At 38.8% G+C, this 13,042-nt stretch overlaps 1 protein-coding gene across 2 annotated transcripts in view; it reads left to right on the top strand.

Moving 5' to 3' along the window:
- The window catches only part of samd4a (sterile alpha motif domain containing 4A), a 40,948-nt gene that overhangs the window by 12,807 nt on the left and 15,099 nt on the right, over positions 1 to 13,042 (top strand). For both annotated transcript variants that reach the window (XM_046855861.1, XM_046855860.1), the window contains exon 4: positions 9,192 to 9,713. In XM_046855861.1, the coding sequence (XP_046711817.1) occupies positions 9,192 to 9,713 (522 nt within the window). The remainder of the gene's footprint in view (positions 1 to 9,191; positions 9,714 to 13,042) is intronic.

The following is a 13,042-nucleotide window of genomic DNA, read 5'->3' as shown; positions in this document are numbered from 1 at the left end:
CATTTAGAGCACCGATTTAACCATTGCACACTACCAGTGTGTTTAAATGAATGGATGTGTTGTATTATGATCACAGTTGTATTATTGTGTAGTGTGTTTTATTGTTGTACTGTGTAATTAACGTCAATATTAGTATAGTGTAGTGTGTTTCATGGTTATAGTGTGTTATAATGAAGTGTATGTTGTATTGTGATCACATTGTTAGTATAGTGTAGTGTGTATAATTGTTATAATGTGTTATAATGAAGTGTATGTTGTTAGTATTGTGTAGTGTGTATAACAGTTGTAGTGTGTTATAATGAAGTGTGTGTGTTGTATTATGATTACAGTGTTAGTATAGTGTAGTTTGTTTCATTGTTATAGTGTGTTATAATGAAGTGTATGTTGTATTGTGATCACATCGTTAGTATAGCGTAGTGTGTATGATCGTTATAGTGTGTTATAATGAGGTGGATTGTATTATGATCACAGTTAGTTTAGTGTAGTTTAGTGTGTAATAATGAAGTGTGTTGCATTATGATAATAGTGTATAAATGTTGTAGTGTAGTAATGAAGTGTGTATTGTAGGGCTGAAACGATTCCTCGAGTAACTCGAGTGATTCGAATACATAAAAGAAATGATTTGCCTCGATGCTTCAATAAGTCCATTAAACAGCACACGGAGCACTGTGTTTCCTCATGAACTATTATTATTGACCACCCGCTAAACGCTCTGGGGTCTCATTTATAAATGTGGCGCACTTTTCTGTGTTGTGCATACGCAGGGCTCATTGTTCACTTACTTGACAGGAGACAGTGTGCACCTGTTAGTTTTTTATAAATCACAACCATTGCGTGGAAAGTGGCATAAGCAGGTTTTCAGCCACGGTTATAAATGAGAGCCCTGGACAGGTAAACACAGAAGACGCTGCAGAATGAAAAATGGAGGAAGGGAGAGGAAACAGCAAGGAGCGAGTGGAAGATTCAGCCCAAGGAACTGAACATAATGTTTCCAAAGTTTGGGATCATTTTGAAACTTGGACATAAAGAAAACGCCATACCTTTTTTAAAGTCATTTCAAATTGATTTTTATTTATGATTTTATTTTTAATTTAATTTGTATTTGCATTTTGATGTAATATGCCAGTGAAATGCAGTAAATGGGTTTAGATTTCACAGATTGCAATTTCAGCTATAAAGATTTTCTGAAAAGGAAACAAATAACTTTTTTGATTTTCTCTTGTATATTTAGTATCACTTTTAAATAAAGAAAACGTACTTCTTATCCGATTACTTGATTATTTGATGGACTGATCGGTAGAATACTCGATTACTAAAATAATCGATATCTGCAACCCTGGTGTATTATATTGTGTAGTGTGTTTTGTTGTTATAGTGCGTTAGTATTATACAGTAATCTTATACTATACTATTTAGTATAGTATTCTCTGGTTAAGCTTTAGGGCGCTTTGGATCACACTGCTTTCTGCTTTCATAGACATATCTCACACACACACACACACACACACACACACACACAGTGGAAATGTCTGTGGTATGTCTTTAACTCATCTTCTGTCTTTTTCTGCCCTTTCATTCCTTTGTCAACCTTTTTCACTGTTTTGGAGAGATGATGGGTAATCTCTCTCTCTCTCTCTCTCTCTCTCTCTCTCTCTCTCCATCCCCATTCCCCTCCACTCTGCTAAATGCATTAGGAGTCCGTTTAAGGTAGTGCGTTTTATCTTAGCGTCTGGTCGAGTGATCTCACAGCGAAACTATGCATTTCAGCAGCGTGGTTTGGGACGCGGCAGCTCCGTTCGGAAAACTGTTCATTCTTCCGTCGAACGAGTGGATGTGTGGAACGCAGCACATTCCTCTGAGCTGAGCTGGAGCGAGAGGAGAGGAGGAACAGAGAGAAGGGTGGGGATACTCTCACTCGTGCTCAGTCACTCTCTCTCTCTCTCTCTCTCTCTCTCTCTCTCTCTCTTTCTTTCAATTTCTGACATTTTGTCTCTGTCTTCTATTTCTCTCATGTTTTCTCCCTCTTTCAAGCATTCCTTTATTATAACGGCATTGTCTGTCTATCAAGTATCTATCTATCTATCTATCTATCTATCTATCTATCTATCTATCTATCTATCTATCTATCTCATACATCTTGTTCTTCTTCTTTTTTCTTGATCTTTCTCTTTTTCTTCTATCTCTTCTAGCTTTCTTTTTAACTATGCCCCTTCAGCCACCATAGACACAGTCCTGATGTGTGTGTGTATGTGTGTGTAAAAATGCAGATTGATTCTTCAGATAACCTTCTGATCTCATTCCTTCGTCCTCTTCCTCCCCTCCTCCGAGTCACTCCGCTGTTCACTTTGCTGATGTTTAGATGGTTCTGATGGTCAGTAGTTGAGCTGAATGCATCGTGCTGGGGGCTTAAAGGTGGTGTGTCATTCTTGTGGGAACACGGCGTGCCCTTGTTGTGTTGACTCAACAACTATAAAAAGGAATGGTCACACACACACACACACACACACACAAACAGAGCACCATCTTTTTGCTCTCTGTGTGTTTGTAGTGTTAACATGTAAGGAACCTGTTCCTGTGACAACAAACTTCACACGCAGCAATTGATGAAACTTTTTCTTTGTCCCCTCCTGTCATACACCTTTGCTTTTCCAGCTGAATGAATACTGTACTGAGTGGTGTGTGTGTGTGTGTGTGTGTGTGTGTGTGTGTGTGTGTGTGTGTGTGTGTGTGTGTGTGTGTTTGTGTATGTGGTTGAACTTGTAAAAATAGGGTGTTATCTCTAAGCCATGGGGTGTTGGGGTGTGTGATGTGGAAGAGCTATAAATAGAAATAGAAGGGAATCATGTGTCTGACAAACAACTCACCTCTCATTTAGATGTGTGTGTGTGGGTGTGTGTGTGGGTGCGATGTGTGACAGAGGTTTGCATTGGTCATTTTCTGAAAATTCAGTACTCTATATACATTAATAGCTGCATGTTTTTACACACACACACACACACACACACACACACACACACATCAATATATATAACTAGACAGTGATGAGTCAGTACTACAGGTTTGATGTGAGTGTGTGTGTGTGTGTGTGTGTGTGTGTGTGTGCATTTGCCACTACTGTCATTACTTGTGGGGGGGCCTGTCCAGCCCTCTTTAAGCAAAAATCTGTATTCATTTGTTAATTTTCCATGTATTACAAAAGTTAAATATCAAATTGTTTATTTTGTATATGATGTACCTCTTCCTTAATTGTCAAACAGATCACACCTTTTTGAGGAAAACTGACAAATACACCTTCTTCACTGGGAGTGACTTGCAGAGAAGCCACGCCTCTTTCTGAATAAACATGAAACATGGCAATGAAAATTAACAAAATACTAATAGTATTAATAGCAATAACAGAAATATAAAATTGTAATACTTTCAGTATTTTGTTCAACTTTATATGAATGATAGAATAGATGGTGAATAAATCTACACACAGTGAAGAACTCTGAACCAGATCTGGTGGTCCAATTATAGCAATTTTTGACATCATTAATTGTCCAATTGTTGCTAAGTGTAGGCATCAAATTTCAACAGTAACCCAACACAGGAGAGATGTGCATGTCTTTCCCCTTATTGATCCAAGTGAAAATACATTGTAATTATTATTCTACTTAGGTGTCAGGATGGTGCTTTTTTTTTTTTTTTTTTTTTTTGTCTTTAATGGAAGAAGTGTGTAGACGACTCTTGAACATCACTAATGAAGGTAAACGTACGGCATCAAGATCAACCAATGGTGAAACGGTTCTCTAAAATAGGTCAAAGGTGAATCTCGTGAACTTTCAATTGGCGAGCAAATACAACAGGAAACGAACAAACACAAGTACAGTACAGTAAAAGTGTGAATCCTGTCTGTCGCTTGCAATCAATATGCCACATACAGTAATGCGTACATTGGGGCTGTTGAAATTTATAGATGCCCGACAGAAGAAATTCTGCCTTGTGCATTTTTAATCACTGTAATCCAAACTGTAATTCAAACCGTTTACATCAGCAAATACTGAAATCGTGCACCGTCATCTAAGGATTAAACGACTAAGAAATAAGTACAGGCCTTTGTAAGAAATCTGATGCGTTGTGCTGTTTTTACAAATGCGTTTGTAAAAGCAACTAAGAAAATCTTAATACAAACAGTTTGGGTACAGAGGCTTGGGACTACAATTGCCATGAACACTAGTACACTCAGGTGTCCTTCACTGAACAGTTAATAACATCAACAATGAAAGAATTATAATGAATCAGGATCTGGTGTCAGGATGAGGATTGGTTCCCTTTTGAGTCTGGAACATCTTAAGGTTCCATCCTCATTTCATCTCAGGGAGTTTTTCCCTCACCACCATCAGCTCTGGCCCTTACATTAGGGGATGACAGGGTTAAAATTCATATTCTTCATTTCTTTTTTCTGTAAAGTTCTTAGTTCTTAGATTTCTAAGTTTAGTGCCTCTAAATTTGTTTCTTTTGTTTCTCAAGTTTATCTGTAATAAGTGCCGACTGTGACTGTGGTGATCTCTGAGATTGCATGAGGTAGAAACTTTGAGAGGAACCTGACTCAAAGGGAACTCATCCGCATCTGGGTGGCACCGTATGTCCATTCACTTGAGTTCCATCATTGTTAAGGTGTGCAGGGATTCACAATGCAGGGGGCTTGATTAGCATTTTTTCCCCAAATCCTTTCGCTCAAAAACTATTACAGACTTTGCAGCATTTTAAAATGTCTTTCAGCGGAGAGAAAGTAATGTCTGTGGTTTTAAAAAAAAAATTACGCCTTTAGAGAGTTTTGCTGTTTCACTCAATAGCTTTAAGATTTAATTTGCCTGAACACTCATCAAAAACCCTTGACATGCGCAACATCTTGCCTTCGTTCAGTCGTCTAGTGTTGTGTGCATACAATGATGACAAAAAGACAAGACATTCTGTCAGGAATTCTTCTTTACTGGGAAAGAAATGGCAAAAAGGCCACACCTCCTTCTTCGGGAGTGACATGCAGACAGTACTACTGAAAATGACGTTTCCCAAAAGTTGCTCTTCCACACTGAAACGTCTTAAAACTTTGATGTCCCTGTACTGCGCGTGAGCAAAACCTAGGACACTCTGCCCTGCGTTATTTCCTCCTTCCGTTTATTTACTTTCCCACTCTTTGAAATGTTGCAGCAATGACTAAAAATTAGTTATTATTCTTGAATGCCTCTGCAATGTGAAAACGATGTCTTCAAATTTATCCTCTTTGGAGAGTTTTTTTAAAAAAGCTGCATTTTTCGTTGACTGGAACGCTGAACGGAAGCCCAAAACAGAGAGGAAAAATATGCATTCTCAAACAAAACGTATTAGTTCGGACATGGCCTGAGAAGAGAAGGAGCCACACCCTCTTTACTGGAATTGATTACTGAGACTGATATGCTGATAGGTAACATCTACTTCACTGATACTGGAATATCTATATTCCATGAGATGTAGAATTCCGCTCCAAATTCCCCCTCTTTTGTCCTTTTAACCTGCGCAATAAAGCATTTAAAGAAGGGCTTTCCTCACATTGCACCCGTGACTACTTTGTGATTCACAGCTTCCAAGTCTCTCTCTCCCTTCTCTTCTCTTTCACTTTTTTTTCCCTTGGACTCTCTTCTTCATGACTCATGCAGATGGCCACATGGTACACTCTAGCCTTTCAGCACACATTTACCTCCCATCTATGAGAGAGTGGAATGGAAAAGGGAGAGAGGATAGGAGTGTACAGGAGACTGTTTGAGGAATGAATGAGTGTAATTGTGTGCATGTGTGTGAGAGAGAAGAGGGGGTTAAGGAAGGGTTTACACAAATGTTTGGAGATGACATAGAGAACGTCTGCTCACTGTTTCCATCCTCCCACTCCAACATCCCCTACAGCTCTGGATGGCTCCTGAAGTAGCAGATCTTTTAGTACTACAGGTTCATAGAAAAGAAAAATAGAGAGGGAGGGAGAGATAGACAGAGTGTAAAGAAAAGTTTAATATCAAATTGTTTATTATTATGTATATGATGCACCTCTTCCTTAATTGTCAAACAGATCACACCTTTTTGAGGGAAACTGACAAATACACCTTCATTGGGAGTGACATGCAGAGAAGCCACGCCTCTTTTTGAATAAACATAAAGCCTTTTTTACTGAGGCTAAGAGGAATTTAGGCCACACCTCTTTATATTTAGATTCACCTGCAAAAAGCTACGACTCCTTATCAGACTGATCTATCAAAAGACCACGCCTCCTCCACTGAGACTGACATGCCAAAAGAGCACTCCTCCTCTACTAAGACTGAAATGGCAAAAGACCACACATCCTCCACTGAGACTGACATCCTGGTAGGCCACACCTCCTCCACTAAAACTGACTGCTACGACTCCTTCAACGAGACTGACATCCTGATATGCCACGTCTCCTTCATTGAGACTGATCTATCAAAAGACCACATCTCCATGACTGAGACTAGCATGTTGATAGGCCACGCCTCCTTCACCGAGACTGACATTCTGATAGGCCACGTCTCCTTCATTGAGACTGATCTATTAAAAGACCACACCTTCTCCACTAAGACTGAAATGCTGATAGGCCACGTCTTCTTCATTGAGACTTACATGCTAAAAGACCACACCTCCTCCACTGAGACTGACATGCTGACAGGCCATGAAAATTTCACTGAGGCTGACATGACAATTTGTCACACCTCTTTCCTTGAGACTGCCATGCAGAGATGTGACATCTCTTTAGGTGGCCCCATACAATCAAAAATCAATAAATGACTTTGGGTTGACATTCATTGGGTGCTCCAGGTTTCTAAAAGGAAGATGCACAACTCTAAATGAACGAGTGATTAAAAAAGAGAGTGAAGTGAGTGTGTATGGATGTGTGCTGGTGAGAGCGAGCAGGCTGTGGAGGAAATGATTGGGGGGTGAGTGAAAGGGGAAGTCTGTGAGATGAGAAGCCTCTATTGTATTAGCGGCTCACACCATCATCTGGGCCGTGGGGGGTAGAGTGATGGAATGTGAGGTGGAAAAGTCCAGAAGGATGAAAGAGTGAAGAGGTTGAAATAGTTTTATTAGGAAACGATTTGTATCAATCGTTTTGCATGGTCATGCTTATCATTTTCCTATAACAGCCCTATCCTGTTTCGTTTTTTATTTGTTGCCCTCTTTGTATAATTATTTCAGCGTGAACATACAGCATGCCTTCTAAAGAGTTTTATGAGTTCATATCCAAATCTGATTTATTTTGAAGCCATCTTGACACACAGCTGTGGCTGCTAACTTCGGAGACTGAGAACAGCATTCAGAGCCTCCAATTGTGCTAAATCAGTCAGAGATTGAATGTTTCCAGAATGTAGGCCGCCTGCTGCGCTATGTCAGAACTTCACAAATAACTCGGACACGTCGAAGCTCGAGCGTTTACAAATAACGCATGGCATCACTCACGAGCCTGTAGAAATGGAAGTGCCAGGAAAAATCATCCAAACGGAACGTTTCATCCGAGCACCTGAGGTTCGGGGGGGCCCGTGTTATTTGTGTTGTTTCCACACATTGGTACACTATCCCAGAACCAGATTTTAAAAACAAGACAGCTATAGACCACTGAGTGACACAAATCTTTCAGAGGTGTTCACTATGTATGTAAAAGCGAGCTATCACGAGGAGAGGACTGACTCTGTGCCTGTTTCTGAAAGTGCCCCAAGCCCTAATGTGCTCTTTCTTCTGCTCTGAACTTCGGTGACACCAACGAAAGCATGATATATTGTGTGTAAGATCACGAGGGTGCATGCATGCTGTTCTCCTTCTGCTATAATAGATTGTTAGTGTTTTCTGTTTAGCCCAAGTATCAGTAGCTCTCATTACAACTATTAGTCACGATATATCAGCATGTGTCCATTTAAACTATCGTTGTATATGCTGTATAAAAAAAATAGTCCAACTTGGATAGTTCAACTTAGCATACAGGATGTGTAACTAGCTAATATGTATATTCATATATAACTGCAAAATTAGCCTTTGTTATATTGCTAAGTAATTAATGTGCATTGTTTATGTAACAAACTAATCTAATCTGCAGTGTTAACATAACTAACTACCTTATCTGCAGTGTTTATATAATTAAATAACTAGCTAATGTGCAGTGTTTGTTTTAACAATGGACGTTGTCTCAAAGCAGCTGCAGTGTTTTTGTAAGTACCAAACTAGCCATTGTGAAGTGATTATATAACTAAACAACTAAGCAATATGCAGTAATTATATAACTATCTCAGTAGCTAATGTGTAGTGTTTATATAACTGAACAACTAACTAGCTAATGTACAGCTAATGTGTTTTTGTAACTAAGTAACAAACAATCTAACTAAATTGCATCATATTGTTTATATACCTACCTAAATAGGCTATATATAGTGTTTATAGGATTTGTAATTAATATGAAGCACATAGAACTAGCATACCAGCATTAGCAACTAAGCATTAATTAGCTATTTTTGCCAATGTTAGCATCATCATGCAATTGATGCACTTTTTGATCAAAGTCAAAAAGCTATATATATTATCATGTTGAATATTTAGTACCAAGGTAATTGGCAGTATTTGTAAATGGCTAATGTACTGTATATCTAAATAGTGATAATTAGCCAGGGTCAGAAATGGCCTACAAGTGTTTTTCTTCAAGTCAAGCAACTGAACATGTGTATCTGGCTAATATTTTGTATTTGTAACCTGATAATATGCAGATGACCTTTAAGTTTCAGCGCATACCGAATCAGGACACATTGTCTATCTGTACACCGGTCTCTTACCAGTCCTCTATTTGTGGTATTTGACCAAGTGTCCATGACCTCAGAGTATCTATAGCTAAAGCTCAAGCTGGACAGGACAAGTGTTTCTGAGATATGCCTCAATAGGTTGGATATGTATAGCCACTTGGACTGTGTTTAATGATGTTAGATATAGAGCGGTGATCATGCACAAGAGCAAAATAAGGAAAATGATCTCTTGCAGTCCTCTTGCAGTGGAGATGCTTTATTAGTTTCTATTGCTATTATTTGAGTCATGATACAAGAAACCTCAGGTCAATTTTCAGGACAGTTGAATGCATTTACTAAGATAAAAATGTATCCTAAATATACCTTCTCATCTTATTTCCTTAGCGGTGATTGGCCAGTGGCAGGCAGAGCCAAAAGAACGCCTCATCTCGCTGGTCCTGACCCACCTGCCGCTTCTGAAGCCGGGCAATGGTGAAGCCAAAAGCGAGTACATGCGGCTACTTCCCAAAATCCTCACGCACACCATCGAGTTCGGGAGGCACCTCGAGGAGAGCCGGCAGCTGCTCTCGTATGCTCTCATCCACCCGGCCACATCCTTGGAGGACCGGGCCGATCTTGCTCTCTGGCTCAACCATCTGGAGGAACGAGCAGCCAGCCGGAGTGCCGGAGGAGGTGGAGATTCATTGGAGCGAGTACCGTCTTCTCATCATCTCTACACCCAACATCAGCGTTACGGCTCTGATGATCGTCTGAACGGCTGGCAGGGATCTCGAGACTCGGGCATTGCTACCTGGCACACGCAGCAGCAACAGCAGGGCTGTGAGAATGGACACCTTCTTCTCTACCCATCATCATCAGTCCCTTCTACTATCAATACAGTTGGCACAGGAAGTGGAAGCAACTCCAGTGAGTGGATTTACGTTTACGTTGGGTCTAAACAGAACTGTATTTTATTTACACCATGTCTGATGAGATTTGTAACTTTTTGGCATCTGCACCTTTATGCCAGGTCTGATCAGTATCTCTGGTCGGGTGTGTTTGTTGTGAATACTTTTGGTCTAATCACTGTTTTTATACTGAGTCTGATATCCAGGTGTCAGTTTGGAGTGGTTTGTTCAGAGTGTTTGTATTAAGTCTGATCATTGTGTTAGTGTTTTTTGGTCTGGTCAGCTCATTAAATTCATGTGTGCATATTTAAATTGTGGTGTGTACTGGGTCTGATTAGTGGATTCAAGATGCTATGGAGATGGCAAATATGTGTACAATGAAGTCTGATGTCTCTTTACAATAGATCTGATCAGTGGATTAAAAGTGTAAAAAATACGAGACTCATCATTTTGTGATCGGTGTTTTATGTTTAGAGATGAATTGACTGCTGAAGCTGTCAAATCTATAGTTTTTTTTATGTTGGATTTAGTGTGTCGCTTTGTTCATTTATCAATTTTGAAGCTAGGATTGCTCATTATATTTCAGTTGTGTTTATTTATTATACGGACATTGGATCTAATACATGTTTAGATCGGTCTGAACTGTGTGGCCCTTTATGTTTGGTATACTAAACTTGAATGCTTCTTAATTGGCTCTGAACAATGTGTTTATTTTGAGTCTGATCAGTGTGTTTACAATGAGTCAGATTAGTGTGTTTACATTTAATCTGATCAGTATGTTTGCATTGAGTCTGATTATTGTGTTTACTTTTAAATCTGATCAGTGTGTTTACACTAAGTCTGATTTGTGTGTGCATTGAGTCTGATTAGTGTGTTTACATTTAATCTGATCAATGTGTTTACATTGAGTCTGATCTGTGTGTGTGTACATTGAGTCTGATCTGTGTGTGTACATTGAGTCTGATTAGTGTGTTTACATTAAGTTTGATTAGTGTGTTAACCTTGAGTCTGATCAGTGTATTTATATTGTGTTTGATCGGTGAATGTACATTGAGTCTGATCAGTGTGTTTACATAGAGTCTGATCAGTGTGTATATGCTGAATCAAAATTTTTACTGTATGTCTGATCAATATTTATATTAAGTTAGTTTATTGTGTTTACCCTGAATATGATCAGTGTGTTTACATTGAGTCTGAATGAGTCAGTGTGTACATTCTAAATCTAATCAGGATTTTCTTTGTAAGTCTGATCAGTGCGTTTATTTGAGTCTGATCCGTGTGTACATTCTGAGTCTAATCAGCATATTCACTGTAATTGTGATTAGTGTGTTTACCTTGAGTCTAATTGGGATGTTTATATTGTGTCTAATCATTTTGTTTAAGTGTGTTTCTCCTGATTCTAATCATCATTGATGTCTGATCAATGTGTGTACAATGAGTCTGATAGTGTAATTCACTTGAAACCCACATTTTTTCATTTATTTGTCTTTGTCCTATATACTTGATGCATTTTAGTCCAATTTACAGTTGATTCCTGAGACACTTGTTTGCTTTGATTGTTGGTCAAAGTTCAGATTTCAGATCAGACCGCGAGTCCATGTGTCACATCTGTTCAGAGCAAACAAACCACACACAGCGATATAGCAGTCAGAGACACACAACTGGCCACCAAATTGCATTATTCATTTATTTAATTAAGTCCTCTTAGAAAATTTGCTTATTTTTAAATACACACAGTCTGATAAACCAATATTAAAAGAACGGACCACAAAATTAAACATGCACAATTTCCCTCTAAAGTTTAAAACACGGAATAAAGGTCAAGCATTTGATGAGGTTGAAATCTCGTTAAAAAGAAAAGCAAGAGAAACATACTTGCAGAGTGTGGCAGCGATGTGGCTGTGACAAAGATATTGGGATTGAAAATATCTGTGGTTAGAGCGGGATATTTCCAGCGTAGAATGTGAGGCTCCATTTTTTTTTCCCCTGATGAAGGAGACAGCTGAAGATATAAATAAGGGCCCATTTAATGCTTGGCTCCACAAGATCACCTTTATTTTAGATTGCGAGTCTGAGCAGCAACAAAAGCGTGTTTTTTTTTTTGTTTTTTTTTTGTTTAGTTTTTTTTTTCTTTTTAAAATCTCTTATCATAATTCTATCACCACAATCACACAATTATTGTAATTAGAATTACCATAAGCGTGGCACGAAAATAGCGCGCTCCTTTTTAACAAAACTGGTGCGTTTATAAATCCCGGGTAAAGATGACAACGGCGGACGTGGCCTGTCTCTGTCCTTTCTCCCGAACTGTTATATTAACGGTGGAAAGCATCATTTCAATTTTTAGCTTGGCATCTCCTCTCCTTCTTGCCACACGCAGACAAACAGACGCTTCCACACCTCACAGCCCAACAGTTTGTCCCCCGCCTGAGCACCGCATGCCATTCCTTCCCTTTCCCATGTAAGGTAGCCTTTTGTGGGGGTCTGTATTTAGGGGAAATGGCTAATATTTAGGGACTGGTGTATGTAATGTTAGCTGGGCACCTATTTTAAAACCGGTCCTGGAAAGCCTATACATAGGACAAACTGCTACTCTTCTGCTTATAGGTTTTTTCATCCTGTCTAACCACCACCCTAGCCTACCCCCTCACCCCCCCTATGCCACCTGCCCTGTATTCTGGCTTTTGATGAGCTCCATTGGGTCTGATGCCTCCAAACAGGGCCTAAGACCTGCAAAAGGTCCAATGTTACAGAGAAAGCACCAGATAGCAGTGTACTGCTGCGGCAGCCATGTTTAAAACTGAGTTATATAGACATAGGTAGGAGTCAATCCCGAAATCAGACTTCAGATTAAGCTTAACTGGACAGTTGCATGGAATTAGTGCATCTTGGTTATGGTTCTTGTACAATATCAGCTAGGACAATGTCATACTAACGTTCATTCTTCTCACAAAGTGTGTACCCTATATAAATAAAAAGTCTTAATAAATTTCTGAAATTATTGATTATAATATTTTTTTTCTTATAAAACGAGTAGCTACACTTATGTATCATTGAATTCAATCCATTATTTTATTAAGAAAATAAACACGGTGCTACCAACAGGTCGACCATGTGTATTTTACCGATACTGATTTGTATTTGACTGGTTGTATCGTACTTTCAAATAACCAATTAATCAACCAATAATTTTTCAAATGGACCCTGGATAAAAAAAACAAACAAAAAAAAAACATAACACTCCATGTAAAATAGTACTGAACTTTATTACAAAACTTTCTTATAACAGTACTGAATCATGAAAATGTGTTAAATGAGATAAAAATGATATATTTATAAAAAAAATTT

Source organism: Silurus meridionalis, chromosome 8, assembly GCF_014805685.1.
Source record: "Silurus meridionalis isolate SWU-2019-XX chromosome 8, ASM1480568v1, whole genome shotgun sequence".
Taxonomy (NCBI): Eukaryota; Metazoa; Chordata; class Actinopteri; order Siluriformes; family Siluridae; genus Silurus; species Silurus meridionalis.
Note: the sequence above shows the minus strand (reverse complement) of the source record. Positions and strands in the feature narration are given on the sequence as shown.